General features: G+C 54.7%; 3 protein-coding genes across 6 annotated transcripts in view; 2 read left to right on the top strand and 1 right to left on the bottom strand.

The window, feature by feature from the left end:
* Positions 1 to 5: 5 nt before the first annotated feature.
* On the bottom strand, positions 6 to 1,837 carry INKA1 (inka box actin regulator 1). The gene is made up of 2 exons (XM_072347131.1): positions 1,718 to 1,837; positions 6 to 841 (listed from the first exon to the last, which is right to left on the bottom strand). The coding sequence occupies exons 1-2, from the start codon at positions 1,766 to 1,768 to the stop codon at positions 47 to 49; spliced, it is 846 nt and encodes a 281-aa protein (XP_072203232.1). The 5' UTR covers positions 1,769 to 1,837; the 3' UTR covers positions 6 to 46.
* A 281-nt stretch (positions 1,838 to 2,118) lies between these two features.
* Positions 2,119 to 7,107, top strand: CDHR4 (cadherin related family member 4). Of its 2 annotated transcripts, XM_072347468.1 has the most exons (17): positions 2,119 to 2,628; positions 2,746 to 2,987; positions 3,058 to 3,306; positions 3,405 to 3,500; positions 3,981 to 4,084; positions 4,155 to 4,291; positions 4,371 to 4,536; positions 4,614 to 4,764; positions 4,887 to 4,989; positions 5,232 to 5,447; positions 5,523 to 5,662; positions 5,799 to 5,943; positions 6,010 to 6,212; positions 6,283 to 6,422; positions 6,496 to 6,531; positions 6,860 to 6,978; positions 7,052 to 7,107. In XM_072347468.1, exons 1-17 carry the CDS (start codon positions 2,331 to 2,333, stop codon positions 7,105 to 7,107), a joined length of 2,601 nt encoding a protein of 866 aa, XP_072203569.1. In that variant the 5' UTR covers positions 2,119 to 2,330. The 2 variants fall into 2 exon arrangements, with proteins under 2 accessions (XP_072203569.1, XP_072203568.1); XM_072347467.1 differs by having other exon boundaries at positions 2,119 to 2,987.
* A 554-nt stretch (positions 7,108 to 7,661) lies between these two features.
* Positions 7,662 to 21,932, top strand: part of IP6K1 (inositol hexakisphosphate kinase 1) — a 32,579-nt gene continuing 18,308 nt past the window's right edge. For 2 of the 3 annotated variants that reach the window (XM_072347859.1, XM_072347857.1), the window contains exons 1-2: positions 7,662 to 7,779; positions 8,104 to 8,157. The gene's annotated coding sequence lies outside the window, so the exon portion shown is untranslated. Of the gene's footprint in view, positions 7,780 to 8,102; positions 8,239 to 21,932 lie in introns of those variants that run through there. The other variant, XM_072347858.1, reaches the window with a different exon arrangement.

Genomic DNA, 21,932 nt, shown 5'->3' with positions numbered 1-21,932 from the left:
CGTACAAAACGGGGGTTTATTTACAGCGGGGGGGGGGATGGCGGAGCTAGATGTAGCCGATGACGTCGTTGCAGATGATGGGCTGGCGGCTGCGGCTGTTCATGAGGGCGGTGAAGCGGTGGAAGTCCGTGGCCAGCTGGGCGATGTTGCTGTGGGACTGGTGGAAGCAGGCTCCCTTGGGCTGCCCGCCCAGCCCCAGCGGGCACGACAGGCGCTTGGCGGGGTCGCGGCTCCCCGGCCGGGCTCCGTCCGCTCCGCGGGGCCGGGCCATGCTGGCCAGCTTGCGGCGCACGTTGCCCGAGAGGCTGAGCAGGAAGGCGGGCGGTTTGCCCAGGCGGCGCGAGGGCTCGGCGGGCGGTCGGCGGCGGGGCTCGGCGCCCACCTCGGGCAGGTCCATCCAGTTCTCCACCAGGTCGGCGAAGCAGTTGTCCCCCAGCACCAGCGGCTGCCGGTTGCGGCTCTGCGACAGCAGCGACACCGTCCAGTCCCTCCCGTCGGCCGGTTCCAGCGCCCGCCACTGCTCCAGGCAGGCGTCCGACGTGGATTTGGGGCGGGCGCGGCGGGCGGGGGCGGGCGCGGGGGCGCCGGCGGAGAGGCGATGAGCCCGCAGGCAGGGCGGGGGGGGCCGCCGCAGCACCGGCGCTTCGTCCTCGCGCCACGTGCCCCCGGAGGCCTCCGAGTAGCCCGAGTCGCGCTCCAGGCTGCGCTCGCTGGCGGGGGGCGAGCGGGCGGCCGGGCCCCCCTGCTCCTCCTCGCTGCAGGCCGAGCCGGGGCGGCGGGGCGCGGGGCGGGGGTCGCGTTCGGCCGGCCTCGTGCCGGGCATGTGCTCCCGGCGGCAGCGCTGCGGGGAGAAGGGCGGCTCAGCGTCGGGCCGGCGGCGGGGCGCAGGTCCCGGCTCGCCCGCGGCCCCGGGCCCCGCTTTCCCGCAGCCCCGGCCGGCATGCGGCGGCATGTCGGAGAGCGCGCGGCGCCCAGCCCGGCCGTGCCTGCGGGAAGTGACACGGGGCCGAGGCACGTAGCAGCCCCGCGCCCCCCCGCCCCGGCCCCTCGCTGCCACGGGGCGCCCCGATGCGGTGGGACGGGACGGGGCGACGTCCCCAGGGAGGGAGCTCCGCGCGAGGACCCCGGGTGCCGTCAGACCCGCTTTCCCCCAGGTTCGACGCGCCCCGACCGCACGGGGCCGAGGGGCGGCGGGGGAACGGGGCGCGCTGCCGAGCGGCAGCGGAAGGAAAGCCCGGTCCCCGCGGCCGGGCCGCTCCTCTTTCTTGAATTCCTATTGTCTGAGCCCAAAAGCTGGCTCTTACGTCCGCTTTCCTCTCGCGGAAAGCCGAGCGCGCGGGGCGGCCCGTTCCGCGTCCCGTCCCGCCGCGGAGCCGCACGCCCGGCAGCGCCCCGTCCCCTCTCCCCTGTCCTCGCGTCTCTCTCCCCTCGCCCTCTCCCCGGTCCCAGCTGGCGCCCCGCCACCGCCCCGCACCGTCCGGTCCCGCGGGGGGCCGTGGGGCGCTGGGAGGGCTCGGAGCGGGAGGGGCTCGGCGGGTCCCGGTGCCGCTGGGGTCGGGGCGCCGGCTGACAGCTCTCCGTCCGTCCCCCGCCGGCCTCGCGCCCCCCGCCCGCGTCTCTCGCGCGGTGCTCCCACTCGTGATGTCACCGCGCTGATGTCACCCGCGGCCCCGACGCGCCGCGACCCGTCCGTCCTCCCGCTCCCCGCGGCACTCACCGGCTCGGCGCGGCGCTGCCCGAGGCCGCCGTCCAGACGGGCGCTGTGCATCCCCGGCCCGGCCCCGCTCCCGGTGCCGGTGCCGGTGGCGGAGCGGCCGCGGCCCCGCGGAGCAGCGGAGCGCGGCTCAGCCCCGGCCCTGCCCGCCGCCTCCCGCCGCGGCGCCGCCCCGCCCGCCGCAGCCAATGGGACCGCCGTAACGTGAGCCCGGCCCGTACCGGCACCGGCACCGCCCCGCCCCGCCCGCCGCCCCGGGGCCCCGCTCGGCGCGCCCGGACACGACCCGCGGGGCGAGGCGGCCCCGTTACGGGCGCCGGGCTCCGAGCGGGAGGGGAGCGGAGACCCGCCGCCCGCCCGCGCTCCGCCAGCGCCTGTTAATTGGCGGCTATTAGCCGCTGTGCTTTGCTAATGAAGGGCTGCAATTAGCCGCCCGGTAATTCTGCCGGTTCCAGAGAGCGCGGCGCGGATCGGCGGCCGCAGCGGGGTCGTGACCTGACCCCCTCCCGCCCCGGGGCTGGGCTGGGAGCCGCGGTGACCGGCGTGACGCCGGGCGTGGGTGGTGCCCGACGCCCGTGGCAACGCGCTCCGGCTTGTCCCAAACAGCTGCCAAGCCATGGGCACGTACGGACACCTCACCTTCCTCGTCTTCCTCCTCCTCCGTGCCCCAGGTAGGCAGTCCTGGGGTTCAGCGGCACATAAAGGAACCGAAAGAAGAGGGGCAGGAAACGGGGTCCCCTGGGTGCCCCGGGTGCCCACCCCAGGAGGGGCACAGGGGGTGGCAGCTTCAGAGTCTGGGACGCTTCTGGGATATCTTGGGGACAGCCCTGGGGCACCCTCGGGGCACTGCAGGGACAGCCTGGCAGGCTGCAGTGACACTCTGCTCTTTGCAGGGACCTTTGTCAAGTCAGCAGGTAAGAGCGGCGGTGCCACCCATACCCCCGTGGGGACAGGACCCAGTTCCCTGACGCAGCCATGTGAGCTGCTGGTGGCAGTGGCCACACGAGGCCAATCTCGTGGTGTCCCGCCAGCCCTGCCCGACCTGCCACGCAGGGTGACACTGAGTGAGGACGCTGCGCCGGGTGCCCGTGTGGCCGAGGTGGCTGTGTCCTGCAGCAATGCCAGCAGCAGCCCCCAGGTCACACTGCAGCACGTCGAGTCTGGCGTCCCCATGAGCTCCGGTGTCACCCCACGCAACGCCGATCCCAGCCACCCCTTCAACCCCATTGCAATCAGTGCCGACGGTGTGCCCGCTTCCACATATAGGGCAGAGGTATGATGTGGGGGGCAGGGAGCGGGGCTGGAGCGTGTGGCACCCCACTGAGCACCGTGTCCCCACACAGGTGACGCTGCGTGCTGGCGCAGAGCTTGATGCCCACCGGGTGAACTGGTACGCGCTGACGCTGCGCGCTGCCTGTCCCGGGGAGCAGGAGGTGACAGGGCAGCTGTACGTGCAGGTGACATCGGGACAGGCGCTGCGCTGTGGCTTCCCATTTGCCAGCACTGCTGGGGACGTGGTGCGGGTGTCAGCAGACGTGGCACCCCGTGAGCCGCTGTATGCGGTGCAGGCACAGCCACCGGGTGGGCTGACGGTGAGTGCCAGCTGCCCTGCGTCCTGCCGCCTCCCAAAGGGAGCAGACCCTGGGGACAGCAGGGCATGGGAATGGAGTTCTGATCTCTCCTCTGACAGTTCCAGCTCAGAAATAGCGGCACTCCACTCACGCTGACCCGTCGGGGCCTGGTGCTGGCACCTGATGGTGGCTTCCGCCCCAGCAAGGACACCCAGGTGGGCACAAGTCCCTGCGCTGACAGCACTGTCACTGCCCTCCCTGGCACCACACACAGTTCTGTGTCCTGCTCCCACCAGGCAGACCCCAGGAGTGCTCCAGCTCACCTATTCCTGACCGTGCCCCCAGCTCTGTCCCCTTCTGTATCCCATCCCTACTCCTATTTGCATTCCTGACTTCATCCATGTCCCCATTTGATCCCAATGCCAGTCTTCTCATCCTCTTCTTCATCCCTATTCTCATTCCTATTCCTAACCCAAGCCCTATTCACGGCCCTCTGCATCCCCGGCCTTTGTCTCTAACCCTGTCCCTATATTGCCCTTTTCCCTCCCCATCCCTATCCCTGTCTCTGTTGTTGACCCCACCCCCATTTCCATCCTTGCCTCCATCCTGCCCTTATTCTCAACCCCATCTCCAACCCCACCCCCATCCCAGTCCTCATCCCTGATGTCTCACAGCCACCCCTGTGCTGCCCGCAGACATTCAGACTGGAGATAGAGGTGACGGACCGGCACGGGCAGAACTGCAGTGGGGCAGTGACAGTGGAAGTGCTGCCATCGCGCCGTCCCCGTGTCACCATCCTGTGAGTGGGGCTGGGTGGGTGGGAGTTCTGGTAGCACCAGGCTGTGCCACACTGCCCGCTGTGCCCGCAGTGCTCCGCAGCAGGACGTGGTGGTGCCGCAGGGCATCGGCCCCTTGGAAGTCATCACGCAGGTCCGTGCCAGCGGGGACAACATCCGTTATGCCATCCTCGCTCCCACGTCGCCAGCGCTCTTCACCATCGATGAAGGTGAGCACGGTGGTGGGGTCCCCATGGCTGCCCCGTCCCCATCCCTGTGCTTGGCTCAAGGCTGTGCCACCTCCTGCAGTGACGGGTGAGATCCGCAGCACACGTCGGCTGGAGGTGGCCAGCACACACCTCCTTGTCCAGGCATACAACGCACTGCAGCCCTCTGACCAGGACACCGCTGTGCTCAATGTCACCGTGCAGGGGACAGAGCAGAGGGCACCGTCCTGTGTGCCAGCCCTCTATGTGTACGGTTTGGGGGTTGTGAGAGGGATGCTCCGCAGTGCCTGGGAAGTGTTGCTGAGCAGCAGCCACTCTCACACAGGTCCCAGGTGCGTGAGACAGTGTCCCTTGGCAGCACGCTGGTGACACTGAGGTGCACCAATCCTGCTGGTGATGAGGGGTCCCTGCGTTACACGCTGGAGGGGCCACCAGGCTCTCATTCCCACTTGCACATGGAGGGACCACAGCTGAAGGTGTGTGGGGCCGGGGCTGGTGAGCCACCGACCATGGGAGCAGGGTCCCGCTGGCATTCAGCAGCATGGCAGGCTATGGCTCTGGGGGATGCCCAGCACAACAGGACACCATGGCTTGGCAGGTCAACACCACCCTGGACTATGACACTGAGGCAATGGCTGCTGTGGGCTTCCAGCTGACAGCTACCATCGTGGTGACAGCTGGGGGACAGCCCCCGAGGAGCAGTGAGTGCCCACATCCCCTGTGCCCATGTCCCCTTCACCCTGAGGGTGGTCAAGGTAGAGATGTGCAAAGCTCCCTTTGGACCCCCAAACTGACACTCAGCAGAGGAAGTGTTCCTCTCCTGTGGCCTCAGTGATGCTCCACCCTGAGGGTGCCAGCATGGCACCATCCTTATGGAGCATGCCTAGTGCAATGTGGGCCATGGGATGGTGCCGGTGCAGCTGATCTGCTGTGTGCTGTGCAGCCCGCATACCTGTGCTTGTGACGGTGATACCTGTCAATGAATTCACTCCGGAGTGCCCCAATGGCATCATCTTCACCGTGCCAGAGACGGCACCTTTTGGCAGCATCGTGGGGCGTGTGGTTGGCACTGACCGTGACCGCCCACCGGACAGCCTGGAGTACAGCCTGGAAGGGGGCACCGGCCCTGCACAGCCCTTCTCCATCGACACACGCACGGGTGAGTGCCCAGCCCTTCCGCTGCCCCACAGCCCAGGCACACGCGGGTGCCTGACAGCTCACATTAACCCAACAGGTGAGATCCGCGTGGTGGGGCCCCTCGGCGCCCCGCGGCGTGCTGGATACCGGCTGACGGTGCGGCTGACAGACACCCACAATGACCTGGACCCGGGGAACCGGCGGAGCCGCCTGTGTGATGTGACCGTGCGCCTGCAGGTGGGAGCGTGACGCCGGAGCGCCGCCAGTGCAGGCGCTGTGCTGAGTCCCTGCGACCGCCCCGGGGGTGGCACCGGGCTGGAGGTACCCGCGGGGACCGGGCGGGATGAAGATGAGCCACCTCTGCGCCCAGCAGGCTGTGCCCGAATGGCCGCCGCTGTGTAACCCGGAGGTGCAGGAGCTGCGGATCACAGCCGGGACGGGCAGCCGGCAGCCTGTCACCCGCCTGGTGTGCCGTGGGGACCCCGAGGGCGCCACGCTGTCCTATGCCATTGTCGGAGGTGAGGAGCCCCAAGCGCTGTGACTCTTCGGCACGGCCGTGGTGCTGAGCAGACCCTCCTATGCAGGCAATGAGGATGGGCACTTTCGGCAGGAGGGGAGCGTGCTCTCCTACATCCCCAGCGGCCTGGCTGAGCCCCGCACGTTCGTGCTGCTGGTGGAGGTGTGGGGCAACGCTGGGCCCCGCCGCCGCAGCACCGTGCTGGCCCTGGTAGTGCACGTCACACCGCGCAGCACCGCAGCGCCGCGCAGCACCACCGCACCGCGCACGGTGAGCAGCATCCCGCAGCCCGGGAGCCGCAGGCGGAGACACCGCCCGGCCCCTCACCTCTGCTCTGCAGACGCTGCGGAAGGAGCCGCTGGTGGTCAGGAGGACAGAGCTGGTCTGGATCCCACCAGCGTGGTTTGTGGCTGTGCTGACCGTAACCGGCGCCCTGTTCCTGGCCAGCCTGTGCTGTGTGGCACACAGAGTGCTGCGCAGGTGAGCCCCGGCCCGCAGCACGGCACGGCACGGCGAGGCGGCGGCTCAGCGCTGTTTTCTGTTCCTCCTGCAGCTGCCGAAAGCCCCGCAAGGTGCTGCTGAGTGAGAGGTGGGTGCTGGGCGGTGGTGAAGGTTCCTGCGGTGTTCCTGCAGCCGCGTGGGGAGGGGGGTGTCGATGTCAGCGGGGCGCTGCTCTGAGCGGCAGCCTCTGCTTGAGAGTGAGGCACCGAGCACTGACACGGGGACGGCGGTTTTACCGGGGAATGGCTGCGCCGGCGGCCGGGCTGGGGGCAGAAACCGAGCAGGGTGGCACAGTGCGACGTGGGGGTCGTTCCTGGCACCGGCTGGAGAAAGGCCTAACGAGGGGCTTGGAGAGGCTGTGGGCGGACAGCCTGCGGGGTACCGGCGCCCTCCCTCCGCCCCCCGTTCCCCCGCAGCTCCCGGGACGCGGCAGCGCAGAGCAGCCCCCGCCACGAGCAGCGGAGCCGCCCGGCCGCCCGCGGCCCATCCCGGCTCTCGGTGCCGGAGCTCTTCGACGGCCGCGCGCAGGACCCACGTGAGCGCCGCTCCCGATGCGGGGGGGGGGAGATGGGGCTGAGCGCCCCGGCTGAGCGCCGCCATCCCCGCAGGGAGCGGCAGGGACTATTTGTTCAGCAGCGGCACCGGGGCGCGGCGCTGGATCTGAGCGCCCCACGCGGGACCGGGAACGTGAGCGCCCGCCGAGCGCAGCCATTAAACGGTGCACAGCATGCGCGCTGCGCTCTGACTGCCGCGGGGCGCCCTGGGGTAGCGGGGGGGGGGGGGGCGGCCAGCGCCTGGAGCGGAGCTGGAGGGACAACCGGGGGCAGGACCGAGGTACGAGCACGGCCCGGTTCCGAGCCCGGCACGGCCGCCCCCCCCGCGGCGCCGCTCCCGGCCGTGCCCATAGACGGATCCCGCCGCGGCCCGCGCTCGCTCCGCCGCGCCCATTGGTCCGCCGTCCTCCCCCTGGCGGCCAATGAGACGGCGCGGCCCGCGGGGAGGCGGGGCCGTCGGGCCGGCGTCACGTGTGTCTAACGTGCGCGGCCATCCGGAGGCGGGCCGTGCTCGGACAGAGGCGGGGAGGCTTTAAGCTTGACCGACGTCCGCGTCCACCTATCAGCGCGGCGGTTTCGCCCTCGGCGGGAGGGGCTCGGCCGCCGATTGCCGCAGAGCGCGGCGGGGCGGGCCTTGGACGGCGCGGTTGCTATGACGGCGGCCCGGAGCTCCGCCCCCTCGGCGGCCGCCATCTTGTTGTTGATTCGAACGGAGGGGAGCGGGCGGCCGCGCTGGGGGCTCGGGGTTGCCAGCCCCCGGCCGGGCAGGCGGAGCCGCCCCGGTGAGCGCGGCGGGTTGAGGGCCGGGCACCGTGCTGAGGGAGGAGCGGGGGGGGCACCGAGTGCTGCCCCGCGAGGAGAAGGGATGGGGATGGGATGGAGGTGGGATGGGGGAGCGGCGCGGCCGCGTGAAGGATGGGCGGGGAGGGGGTGGGGGGTCCGGGCGCGGCACCGCGGCGAGGCGGGAGGGGCCGGGGCCGTGTGGGGCTATTTGGGGCCGTGTGGGGCTATTTGGGGCCGTGTGTCGCTGTGTGTGGGAGACTCCGGCGTGCGGCGAGCCCGGCGGCAGCCCTAGCGGCCCTTCCTCTGTGCCCTTCCTTTCGCAGACGCTGCGTGCGCCGAGGAGCCCCCGGAGCTGGCGGTGCCATGAGAGCGGCATGGTGAGGGAGCGGCGATGGGCGGCCGGCTGAGCGCTCCTCCCGCCGGGCCGGCGCTGCCCAGGCTGTGCTCGGCGGGTCCGGGTGTGTGAGCAGGCTGGGAAGGGCTCGGGTTTGAATCCCACCTGCTGCCGGGCTCCGTGCCCCTCCATCTTAGCGCTCTGAATCAGCAAAGCCCCCGTTTTTCCTTCCGTGTGTGCCGCTTTGGTCCTCTCAGCCCGTCCTGCCGTGATTCTGCTTTCCTCCCCTCGGAGCCGTCTGTCTCAGCTCCGTATTTCGAGCTTTGGCAGCTGAATCGCAGGGCTGAGCTTTGCTATCGGAGCCCTGTATGATGGTGTGGGTCTAACAAAGAACTGTGCTGTAGCATCTTTATCTGTTGAACCCATGTGGCTGACCTGGGTGCTAACAGTCAGGGCTTCGAGGTAGAAAAGTACTTTGGACGCCTATTTTTGGGCTGAGGCTTCAGCCCAGCTCCCTTTTCCCTGAAAAAGCCTGACAGGAGCTTGATTTAGAATTGGATGCATCATTTGTTAGGTGTCATCATCATTAACCTAAGCAGGCCTACTGTGGGACAGCTTAATCCTACGTAACAGTTCCCTGTTGCTGAGATTGAGGGCTGTTTCCTTGTGACTGGGTTAGCTTAGCACTGCCCTAAGGTAAGTGCCCTATTTTAGAGCTGGAAGCAGCAGTGCACTTTAGATTAAGCGTGGACTCATTATGTACCAGGGTAACATCAGGCTGATGTATCAACTACATAAAGCTCTTGTTTTCCGTACTCTGAATTTTCCTGTTGCTCCATTGTCATCCAGTAGCATTAGTTTCATCCAACCGTTTCCAGATGTTTGAATGGACAACCTGTCAGGCTGACTTGACGCGTCCTTTTCATGGCATCGCCTCTGCTTCCTGTCTAATAACGACTTCAGGGAGAGCAGGGGGAGCGAGCGTTGGCTCCCTGGGGCGGAATTCAGTGTATACAATGTCATAGCTGCAGGGATCTCTGAAGACCACAGGACTGGGAAGGACAGGGAGCTCTTCTGAGCACTGCGTGTGCTTTTCCTTGGGTGGTTGATATTTTGGTTACCCAGCAAGTCCCCGGTGGCAGTTGCGTGTGGTTTTTGATGTTGAAAAAGAACAAGCGAGCGTGAATCACTGCTGAGATAAGAAAGGTTTCTAGGAGCTGCTTTTAGTCACTGGGAATTTGTGCCACCTTCTCCGTGTAGCTCTTATTGCATTGAGCTCGTATAATTAAAGTCTGCAGCCAACAGGAGGGTCATGGCCTCTCCCTGCTGACAGCTGAGTGTGTGAGCCTTACCAGTCAGACCAGGGAGCTGAAGGCATTTACTCTGAACAAACTCCTTTCCTCCTGCTTTTGTGAGCATTAGCACGATCTGCTTCATCGTAAGGATGGCAATATCGGGCACGTCCTTATTCTTAAAGCGTTCTGGAAAGCAAAATCACAATTAGATGTGCTATGGGGGATCCCCCCTTAGTGACAGATTGTACAAGACCACAGTGTTGCAAGTTACTTTGTTTCCATTGCCAGTAATGGGAAGTCAAGGTTAAAGTAGCAAGCACTCCGGTCCAAAAACGCCCGAGCTGAAGTTGTACCCGTAGCCTTAATCAGTTAATTAGCCTCCTTGACAAGCATTACAATTTGTTCTTAATCATGCAGTTCCACGCTATTCTCGTCCATGCTAAGCTTCCTAGTGTTTTCTTCTCTCATTCCTTCGCCCACATATGGTGCTTATTAAATTTATCAACCTCTGAAAACGTGACCTTGTGCAGCTCGATGAGCGTGAGGTGATGAGCCCTGCCCAGGCTGGGAGCTGGCAGCTGACCATCTGCTTGCAGGACACAGCCTCCTGCTTTAACACATCACCAGATGCCTGTATAGATCTTGATTGCGTTTTAGATGTTAGTTTATTCTCTGTTTCTCAAGGTTGCAATGGAACTGGTGAGCGGGTTATGAGGCGGAGCATGCTGTCTTGTGGGCTAAGTCTGAAGTTGAATACGTACAGCCTTTCCTCTTGAGCAGGTACATTTCTTGCACGCGTGGTTGAAGCTGTTGAATATCTGATGAGGACCTTGTCTGGGCCGTTACTCAGGCATTGTGTTGTAACCCAGGTACTTAACACGCTGCTATCAGATTCCCCCAATCCATCCACCATCAGTTAGCATTAGCATGGCGGAGGTGTGCAGCAAAGTTCAGTGCTGATGCTGGGCTGGAGAGTCTTGGAAGGCTGCAGGTTAGTGCTGGCTGGAAGCAGCAGCCTGATTGTTTTTTCCTCTTCTGTTGGCAGCGTCACCCCAGTTGTGGTGCTGGGCAGGGTGTAGGTTTGAACGTGGCCTGCGATGTTTGCAGATGTGTGGCAGTTCAGCAGAGCCCAGAGAACTGTGCCTGTACGGTATGACTTGGCTCAAAGGAATGTCTATCGTTTCTGACTTCTCAGCCTTTGAGAAAGAATGTATCAGAAGCCAGGCTGCTAAATCCGAGGGGTTCCGTGGTGAGCTGAGGTGGGTGGGCTGGAGGAAGGAGTGAGAGGAACGAAGGTGTGACAGAAACCTCTGCAAGAATCACATTTACTATTGTAAACTGAAGGAACTCCTCAGATGTGCAGAGGAGCAGCTGGCAGCTTCCCTTTTGTATTCCCTGTGTGACAGGAATGCAGAGCAGGATGCTGGCAAGTGTTTAATCTCAGGTTTGTTGCTGCTGTCGTAAGGGTGGGGGGGGAGGAAGAGGAAGTGTCTGCATGGCTGCTTAGTTTCTGTTTTGCAGGCACTGCCTGCGCGCAGTGCTTTAGCTGTTCTGATGTGGCAGCAGCTGTTATTTTTGGCTTTCCCAGCATGCTGTTTGAGAAGATGCACTTCCTAATGGATGCACTTCTCCTAATTGTCATGTTGGGGTGCTTATGCTTCCTATGTAGCCCCTTCAGGTGTGAATTACCTTGCAGGTAGTAGTTAGGAACAAGTTATTTGCCTTTTTACTTTTTTTGCATAATCTACTTTTACTAATACATAATCTAATTTTACTAATTTTGCATAATCCTTGTCAGTATCTGGTCAGTTTCACTTACAAGAAAGGATTTTATCCCATTCTTTGGAAGAACTGCAGAATGGGTTGGGTTGGAAGGGACCCCAAGGATCACGAAGCTCCAACCCCCTGCCACATGCAGGGCCACCAACCTCCATATCTAATACTAGACCAAGCTGCCCAGGGCCCCATCCAACCTGGCATTGAACACTTCCAGGGATGGGGCATCCACAGCCTCTCTGGGCAGCTGTGCCAGCAATGATTCCAGAATAAGGGAATAAGATTTGCTATTAGAGGGTGCCTCCGTATTGTGACATCCACTGTACTGTTAATGTTACCACAGTTGGTTCTGTTTAAAGACAACATGGGTGTAACTGCCACTGTTGTATTAATAGAAGATCAGTGCCAACCAGATCTGATAAACGCAGTAAAGAAAGTTGCAATGCAATTTGCCTACCCTGATGGGATGTTACTACACGTGGCTAAGAGCTCTGACAGATAAGCTGTGTCTGATTTAGCTTTTGTAGTTAGAAAGGTTATCTCCTCCACCAGCTGTCCTGCTTCTTTGCCAAAGGTTGCCTCCCTGGTATTAGGAGCTGCAGCAGTTCCTGGTCAGCTGCCACCATTTAATGCATAATTTTTCTTCATTAATATCCATTGGAGTGCTGTGTTGTGAACCAGGCCAGATGAAGAATGGATGGGCAATCTCTTTTGCTTTACCTGCTGGTTGGTAGCTTTCAGCTGATGCTTGGAGGAGTCATTTGGGGGTGCAGTGGTCCCTATAAATTAATTAAGAGCGGCTGTCAGAGCCCTGATGAGTATGTGAGAATATTGGTGTCCTGAAAGGAGCTCCCTTTGAATTCAGGTCCCAGCCTTGAAGGAGGGTGTGATCTGAAATATCCTGGATTGATGAAACAGGTGAGGATCAAAACAAAAGCCGAGTTAGTCCTTGCTAACTTGTTTCCATACAACATTTTGCAGGCTGACTTGCTTCTGGCATCCCGTGCCCTCTTGGTTGTAAGAGGTTGGCTCCGTATTCCAGTGACTGTTCAACAGAGAGAGTTTGGGTAACATCTCTAAGGTAACTTTTCTGTTTTGCCCAGAACACAAATGCAGCCACATTAAATATCATGCAAAGAAAAATTAGCCGCTTGCTTTTTATTTCTCATATTGCAGTTTTATCCTTACAGTACGGGTAGATATTGTTTGTGGGGAGGATGCTCTTATTATCAGAGGAAACTACCGAAACCCCCTGTAAAAGCATGAAATGAGAGTGAAAGGCTCGCTGTTTATTAACTTGTAATCAATTAAATGAGAATTCTTTATAATAAGAACTAAGCTGCCAGGTTTTGGAAGCTAAATCTGTCATGCATTAACAACTCTGGCCATTTTGGTGGCTGAATTGAAGCTGCGTTACCGTAATGCTGATTTCAGGACTTGATTATTGTCTTCTTTTGTCTGTTTGTTTTTTCTCTCCTTCCTGTTTTGAGTGTAGCGTGGTGGAAGACGATAGCTTGGTCTGTTAGTCTTGCACACTGAAAGGCTACTTTGTGCTCTTCTGAATTTGGAAGAGGCTCTGGCATACCTGCTGTCTTCCACCAATTCTTTATTAACAAAGAGAGGACTCAGTAGGACTATCCGTGTTATAAGCTTCTGTTTACCACCAGGCTTGACTGACCTCGGGAGACTGATTTTAGGTAGTGGTTGTGTTGGATCACTTCTTTGGTGAGGAGGTCTCAGGGCTGTTGAACTTGTGGTGTTTGCTGGTTTGAAGTGCAGCAGGTTAACAACCAAGGATGCCAAACTCCACCACTACCTTCTTGGGAGAGGAGTGTTACGGTGGCTCCTCTGCTGGAGATGCTCCTGTGTCACAGCTGACTTACAGCAGATTCAGGTGCTGACTTAAAGACTAGCTGTTGTGTAGCTCTTGCATTCTGCATTGACGTTGCTTTTTTTCCCCCTTGTATTGCATGGTGAGTTGCATTTCCCCCTTCTTAAAGCTGTCCATTTAAAAACAGCACATCAGCTTGAATTCAGATTAGTTGTCCACTGTTAGTATCAAAGTGTTCTCAAGCGTTTCAGAAAGTGAATTTAGAAATGCCAGAAGGGTGCATGCAGACAGGGTAGGGCTGTTTGTTCTGCATCCTTTGACAGTACTGTCTAAGCAGCTTGAGCCTGTGTGGGGAGACGGTTGTGATCTCATTACAGCTAACGACAGGCAATAAGCGGCTTCAAGCACCAGAATCAGTGCAGCAGTGTCTGCAGATGTCAGTGAGTTATTTAAAGCAGGAAGGATTTGGGAGCGAGGCCTGAGGGATTGCATGGTCCTGTGTTTAGTGGCAGAAACAACCAGAGAACAAACAACTACAATGAAAACACTGAAGCTATTGCAGAGCATGAAGTGTTGCTGCTCCCTTGTGTTGTAGCACTGTGGGTTGTAAGCAAAACTAGCAAAAGCCTGGAGCTTTGGAAGGCCCTCACGGTGCTCCTTTCCTAGCAGAAGGAATATTTCACTTTTCCAGACTGTGATTTATGTGTAAACTCCACTCCAGGCTAATCATGAAAATGCAGGTTTTGCCAAAATGAAATGTGACTGTCTTCAAGTATTCTAACTTATGAAAACATTGGGATGTTTTGTTTTGTTTCCTGTTTGGACCGAGTCCGATGCTTTTTCTTAAGCTGTAAAAGTGAGGTTTTTCTTTGGGTACAAAGCTGCATTATACAATTGAAGTCTGACTTCTTTTTGCTGTTCATCCCTTGAACGCTGACCTGAATACGCTTACTGAAATTTGTAGCTAAATCTGAACCCGTAAGCATTATCAGACACATTGTAAACATCCTGTACAGAGCTGAGAAAACCACCAACTGCTTTAGTCAGACTGAACAAACAGCGCTGTTTTGTACCTTGCAAAATCTGAGCAGCTTTTACTCTTCATTCTTCAAATACTGTGGAAAGTGATGTTTCCTGCAGCATCAGCACTGCTGTCTTTCCTGCAGAAAACTACCCTGTTTATTATTCTTTTAGTTCAGCTGGGCTGTGTATTTTTGCTACTGTGCTGTAGTTAATCACAGTTATCACAGGATTGCAGGGGTTGGAAGGGATCTCTAGTGATCATCCTCCCCCCTCACTCCCAACCCCAAGCAGGTTCCATACATAACCATTTTTTCTGTTGTAGCTCCCATGGAAATAAATAGGAGATACTACTTTCGAGGTGGCCTACGTATATATGTACAGGTGTTTCACTTTGATACAGTCTGATAGTAGCTCAGCTTTAACAAATGACTTCTTTTTTGGCTTTGGAGCTCTGTTACTTAAGTAGATGGTGGCCTCAGTTCTAACTGACGTTCTGGAAAGAGCTTTGAGCTCTGCTTGAGCTGCTTAACATCTAGATAAGGTACTGGAAATTTGTGACCTGGGGAGTGTCTGTAAGAACCTGTTTCCAGCTGCTGCGGTGAGCGGGAAGTTAAATGTAGGCTTTGTTTACCTGATTCTTTACTTATTCTGAAAAGGAGGAGTTTTGTGTTTCAGGCCTTCAGAATCGAGCTGGCTGCTGTGCTGCGGTGTTCTGAGATACCTGCTGTCCAGTCTCAGCAGGGTAAGGGGAGAAGTACTGGAGGTTTGAAGCATTAGAGGGCTATTTAGAAAGACCTTAAAAATACAGTAGAAGGAATTGCGTTGAGTGATTGTTGCTTTGGCACCTAAGAGCACCCTTCCCCTTGGATGGATGTTTCTTTCTGTGCTGCCCTTGTTACTCTGGATCACTGGGAAGAAAGCACCAAAGGATGGCAGTGCTGTAATATTGCAGATGTTTTAAATGCCGAGTTGTGCTTTTTGCCCTTCAGAATTCATAGCATCTCACCAGCCTGGAGCTGTGACCAGCTGTCCAACTCGTGTATCTTCTGAGAAAGTACCCTCAGATTCACATTGCCTTTCATTGTCACTCAGGTGGCTGGGGGTTCCTGGTCGTTCTTTGCCCTTTACCTTCCAAAGCACACTGCAGACCACAGAACAGCTCTAGAGGTACTCTGTCAGCTGTAAGGTTTTCAGTCTGAGTGATTGAGCATCTTGCAGATGATAACAGAAGGCCCATATCAAAACCCCTTCCCTGACAACGAGTTGTGTTTTCTGTAGGCTTTGCCACGTTGGATTTTTATAATCATCACAAGGAAAGAGAGTATCCTCATATAAAGTTCTCCTTAGCCTTGTAGCCAGTTTCAAACTAAATCTGCTGCCTCAGCTTTAAGTGCCCACAGATCTTACATATACTTCAGTGAAATTAAGTACCAGCTTTAGTGCATGATTTTAGTCTAAAATGTTTGCTGCGACAGAATCTTTACCTGATTTCTTTTTTATGCCTTAACTTGAGAAGTGAAATACTGTGCTTTAATCCCTGTATTTCCTTGGCACTGTTTCCTTGCACGCAGTAAGGATAAGAAGAATTCAGTAAGAATTTGATCAGATGTTTTTTTCCTAGCATTGAGCTGAATCTAACAAGGAAGCTGCTCAGACTTTTCTTTCCTTCTACTTTTTGTAGGTGGGTTCACCATACAAGATAATGCACAGGCTTCTTAGTACTTCTACCTGGAAAACATTAGAATGAACAGATCTCAAGTTCAGAAGCTGTAGCTTGACTTTTCTCGCCTGTGACCCTTAAGGGACACCTGCTTAGGAAAATTAAACGATAACAAGTAAAGGGTGTGGATTTGCAATGTGATTATGTGGCTTCAAATCCCCGTGGACGTGCCTGTAAGGTCATTTTTAATACAAATGCATGGGACAGCTGCATTAATCAACAGGTTCACCCTTGTCTGGTGCAGCTCTGCCACTGGAATCTCTTCATGTAGATACAGTTACGATGAAGAGCCAGGCTTTTGAAGTAAAGCTTGTTTTGCTGTGAGTATTGAAAGGGGAGGCAGTGATATGAGGGCTTTTTTCATTTCATTCTCTCCACGCAGACCTTGTTAGAATGGCTGTCCACTCAGTACAGTAGAGCAGCCTGCAGCTCCCTTTTCTCATGTGATAAGTGAAGGCACGTCCTGGGCACTGATTGGTGTTACAGTGTGGAGCACAGTGTGTTCGGTTGCTTTGCACTTCTCCACCTCTCTGACCTTATTCTGCTGCTTACCAAACCCCTGGATTCAGTTTCATGTTAGTGCCTTGACACTCTGTTAGCAGAAGGAGCTGCTAGATAACAGCTGCTCCTTTTCTTCTGGCACAGGACTTTGTTTACCAGAACAAAGTGAATTTGTTTGGTTAATCTTGCTTTTGTGCTCTTAAATCTTCCTGTGGAACTGGTGTGCTTCGAGGTTGTCCTCTTCTGTTTCTGCCATTTTGAGCAGAGAATTGCTGAAGCATTGGATTCTTTGGCCAAAGGCAGCCCTGCATTCACTTGAAAGCAGTGCCCTAATTTTAGTTGCTATTAGCAATCTCTGTTCAATAGTTAATGGATCAGGGCAAAGAATTCCAGCAATCGTGGGAAGTTAACTAAGACTAAGTTGAACTGGAATGGGTTGCATCTTGCTTTGTACATGTGATGGCTGGGCGCTTCTGACCTGTTCGGCTACAGTAGGAAGATGCAAGACTTTCTGTATTTCTCCTTGCTTTGAGTATTTTGACAGTGTTCAGACCACAGCTGGGCTCTATGGTAAGACCCCATGTTGCAATGAGGGGTCTGACAAATAAAATGCTGTGTTTTTCTAGGCAGGGAAGTTTACAAACCCAGCTGAAGCAACGTATTTGTTCAGCTTTACCTTTGTGGTAAGACAAAGAAAGAGAAGATTCCAACGTGGGTCACCTCCCTGCCTTTTTACACTCAAGCTCAACTGACAGCAAAAATACATGGGTGTTTCTGCCTGGGTATATCAGGTGAGAGCCCTCTTGGATAGTGAAATTGCAGATGGCACGAGGCTGTGAAGCTTACTGTTCCTGCCTTTCTTTGCCTGGAGGGGCAGGTAGAGCTTATTTAGATGATGCATTTAAGGCACAATATTTGTCTGGTTTTGCTCAAATGTGCTGCTTGTGTATCTTTAGCTCTGGCAGAAGCTTCTGAGATCAGAATGTTACTCTGATGTGGTATAGGGGTGGCAGGAGGCAGAGGTAAGATCCACACTGTGGCTAAGCGTGTTTGTTTCTGGACAGAAGGGAGAAGAGGGGAGTAGTACTGATGTGTTTGCTTGTTTGGATCTTAGGCTTGCCCTCTTTCTTTTATATGGAGTGGTTCTGAATGGGCATAGCTGCAGATTTCCTGCAGATGTCAGGGATCCTGTAGTTCCTTTAAGAAAGCCAGTTGCTGGGAATCCCTTTATCTGATGATGTTCGTTTCTGTATAATTAATTCTTTAACAGCTCAGGAGAAGAGCAGTGTGTAGATCTGAGGAGCAGATGGATCAGAGCAGTGTCACAGCCCACAGCATATCACAGCAATTGTGAAGTTGCTTTACAGTGAGTTTGAAGCAAGCCAATTTAAATGCGGATTTTGAAAGTCATTAAAGAGGATATTAGCTTGCATGTGATGATTCTTCATTGCAAGCTGGTGTTTTGCTTTGATGCGTAACTCTCCAGCTTGATAGATTTAAATCTAGACATTGTCCTGATTTCTGGGAAGCAAAACATTCGTGCTGCTTCCTGAGCACTGGAGCCTGTGCCTGCTCCTCAGCAGCTGAGTTTGCAGAGGGCAAGGAGAGCACAGAGCATGTCGTTGTTGTCAGTGTGCTCACTGGATGGAGTTCTTAGGTGTCTGCTGTGGGCTCTGTGTCTTCAAAATGAAATACATTTCTCTTTACAAATCCTGAATCGATTGGCTTAACAGTAGCTGTGCTCTACTACTTTGGGAAGTCCTTTCCCCTCATCATGCTGAGAGCATGTGTTTGCTTGTCCTTCCTCTCCAGTAGCCTACAGGTAAAGCAGAGGCTAAGGAGAAGTGCTTGTTTATCTGGGTCAGTTTTCAGGGCAGCAGAACTGTGCTGTGGAGGTGAAAAGGAAAGAAAAACTCCTAATGCTATGAAGTGCAGAGAGGTACAGACAAACTCTAGTGTGCTTTCATTGCTAGCAGTGTGAGGAAGAGGCGGGTGGTAGAATTTTTTTCCACCAGTCCTAATGAGTTCTGTTTGTCTTCTGCACTTAAGATCTCAAGATAAATATACGAGGTTGGCAAGTTGCTGCAAAGGGATTTTTGCTTAAGTCAGGTCTCACTCAGCAGATTAAGAGAATGTAATTTCCGGAGCTGGTAGAGAAGGCTTAGGAGTAGGTAATGCACATCATGCAAGTTTTGTTGTAGTTGCTATCTCGCCTTTCACTTGAGGAAAGTGGGTGGAGATAGAGTGGGGTGAAGGACAGGGAGTCTGCACTGCGTGTCTGCGTCGTGACCTGAGGAGTGAGCTGGCTTAGTCATAACCATGGGGCAGCAGTGAATTGTCAGACTGCTTTCTGGCAGGCATGAGTTTGTTAGTGGCTTCGGTGTGTGGATAAAGAAAACCCAGCCCGAGCCTGCCTCTGGTGCTGAAGGAGATGTGCTTTAATTATATCCATATCTTTGCTGAAGAAAATCCTGCTTGAGGCAAAAACTCATTCTGGTTTTCTTTTGGTTGTTTGCCCAAGTAAACACTTTCATTGTTGAAAACAGATACTGAAGGTTTCAAATCCACCTTATTCCCAGAAGGGGGCAGGGGAGACTTGCAAGTTCTGGTGTCTGATAAATGTACTTCTGTTTATGCTACGCTTCTGGGCAGAGCAGGTGCTGCCATTGCTTTGGCAGGGGGAGCATGGCATGGTGAGGTGCCTGCGCAGTGCTGGGAGCCCGCAGCAGTCGGCTGGGCTGCCAGCAGTTCTTTCTTCGGTTCTCCTTTCTCTTGGGGAGCTTCAGAACAGCTTTAGAGCAGCTTAGAGTTCTTTCTCATTGTTGCTTCATGCATGATAAACTGAGATTTTATGCATGGGATATGCACGAGAATATGGAGGCATCAGAAAGCATCTTCCGTTTAATATCTAGAGCAGTCTGGCTGCTTGGCATCTTATCTGGGTAACAATCTGAGTTCTTTATTCCACTGTGTAGATTCTTTCTACTTAAGGCTCAGAAAAATCTTCTCCATGAAACTGAAGTTCTCTTTCAGGGGGACCTACTCTTGCTTTTTGCTCAGTTGGCTTCCCAGTGCTAAACTCAGCCTTGCCAACAGTGGGAGAGAGGCTTCTTTTGCCAAATACATTAAAAATGGGGTCATGCACCTCTCCAGTGAGCTGGTTTTACATCCTGCAAAGAGACCTGTGGTTTCTGTGACAACCTGGAATGCAGACAGAACAAACTCAGCTATGTTAGTCTGCATTTCTGTCTTCAAGTTGTGGAAGCAGCTACTTTTTCTCAGGACGGTGTTTGTTACAGCGTTCCTGGTAATATGAGGTAGCTTCTATCTGTCCATTAGCAGTGGACACGAGCTGTATTTGTGGGTGAGGAAGAGCAGTAAAGGCCATTTAGCTTAACTTTATCATGTGTTTCGATGCCATCTCCCACAGTATTCTTGAATGCAGGTTTGGATGTTACAGTCTGGATGAATGGAGTATGACTGTAAGCACACAGGAGTGCTGCAAAGAGTGAATGGAATCAGGAGGGTGAAGTACTGATTTGCAGAGAGATCTTTCTATACAGCAGGACAAAAGCTTCTGAGTCCCTTAATCAATTCCTCCCTCCTGAACATTGTTTTTTGCTATGATGTGATGAGGTTGGATGGGTGGCAGAATATAGAAGGTTGTTTAGCAGAAATTCTTCAGTCTTGTTGCCGATCATCACTGATTATTCTGTCTTTCTGAGGTAAGTTTGGAGAGGTTGACACGAATGTTCTTCAAAATTACCTTGTATTGTTCTTTACTTGGTCATCTGTGTATGAGAGCTACAGCTCTGTACAGCATGCAGATCTTTTGGAGATGCTTGTTGTGCCTGGCTTAAGCATGGAGAACACGTGTGGGATACTGGGAGGCCAGTCTGTAAAGAAGAAAAGCAGTGGCTCAAAATGTAAACTGGTTTAATCCTTGCCCGATTACAGCCTCCTTGGGTTTGACACACCGTATAGCATAATAGCCTATCAGCCTGGAATTTCTGTGTACCTTGATTTCTCTTCATTGTCCCTGAGGTTTTTCCTGTGGCATTATGCACATGTAGGTATATCTGCTTGTGTCTGAGGAGCTGTAATTCCTAAACTCAGCGTGTGATGCTTGCTTTGGGATTGTTTTCCATTATTGCTGTTCATGGCAATAGACTTGCTGCAGCTGGTGGTAGTGTGCTGAATGGAGGTGCCAGTGCCGAACAGAGAGGTTAATGGTCTTACATAACGTTTGTCTGAGTTTTTTTTTGCCACTGCAGAATTAAAAGCAGCCATTAGAAGTTCTGTTTTGTCCCAGTTGTGGATCTTGCTGTGGCAATCAATGACCTGCAGCAAGTGACTTTATTTTCTTGAGCTACTTAAACTACTTCAGGAATATCATTTAAGCTCCGCTACGTTTACAACTTTTGTAATCATTATTTGAGGTTTGTTTCCTTGTGGCTTTTGTGCTCCTGTGGTTAACATTGTAGCTTCTGCATACAGTTACCGGTTCAAAAGCTTCACTCTCCCCTTGGTCTGTGCAGTCTAAAACAGCCCAAACCACAGAGTGCACTTTGAGATGCATCTGAGGAGCTCTTCTGCTGCGTTGGTTATGTGCTGCTTTTATAACAGAGCACGTTATAAGCATTTGTCCCAGGTCAGAATGGGCTGCTGGGATTATCCCTTGTGTCTAATCTCATTTTAAATCTCTGTACCCTTACAGGCAGCACACTCTGACCTGCTGGGGTTTTCCTTTGTGAAACCTCTTCTTGCAGCCTTCGTGACTACAGTATTTATAATACATATCAGCTTGGATTAAACTGTGAAGGGAAAGCTGTGAATCTTCACCTGCAGTGCAGCATGGAGTGCTTCGAGTCTGCACACGGTTAAATGGCAAATTGAACAACTCACTAATTACTGTTGCCTAGGACTCCATTCAGAAATGCCCAAATAGTCCTTTGTTGGAACGTGCAAAAACAAACCTGAAATAACAGGGGACAAAAATTGTCCTGAAATTTGAAAACCAAAGATTTACGGGACTGATCTTGTTTCAGTCTACCCTTTGGACTTGCATTTGGGGTGCCAGTGTGTTTCTTGCCGTCTGGTGCCTCAACTTACTGCATGCTGGGATGTTCTCCTTGGTTTGACGCAGCTCTGAACCAGGTTCACTTCTCTTGCCCTAATTTTGGGGCATAAAGTCTGAAGTTTTAATTGCTCCTTGATTAAGATATCTGCTTTGAAGGGCAGTCTGTAGTCTGTGTGTCAATGAGCTGAATTACTGTTTAAGCACTAAGCAGATGTGCATCCCAGTCCCCTCCAGGCACCCTTGCTTGTAGCTTTTCCTGCTTGCAATAGAGGTTCCATTTAAAGTCCTGATCTTTAAGCAGTGGTCTTATATTCTTTTAATATCTCCCTGCTGATAAGAACAAAGAGATGAGACACACTATTAATGTGTAATAGCAGTGGGCCAGGAGCTGAGCAGAGGTCCCCAGGCGTAGGATTCATAATCCTCTTAAAAGAGGGGGAATCAAAGAGGCTTTGAGAAGTCACCTTTAGCAGGGTGAGAAACAATCCCTGTGCAAAGCCCTTGGTGATCAGTTTCTCCCAGTGTTTCATGCTTCATCTAGCAGCACTAGAAAATAGATGTAGATGAGTCCTGCAGGAGACTCTGACATCTG

Source organism: Excalfactoria chinensis, chromosome 12, assembly GCF_039878825.1.
Source record: "Excalfactoria chinensis isolate bCotChi1 chromosome 12, bCotChi1.hap2, whole genome shotgun sequence".
Taxonomy (NCBI): Eukaryota; Metazoa; Chordata; class Aves; order Galliformes; family Phasianidae; genus Excalfactoria; species Excalfactoria chinensis.
This window is presented reverse-complemented; position numbering and strand designations above follow the sequence as displayed.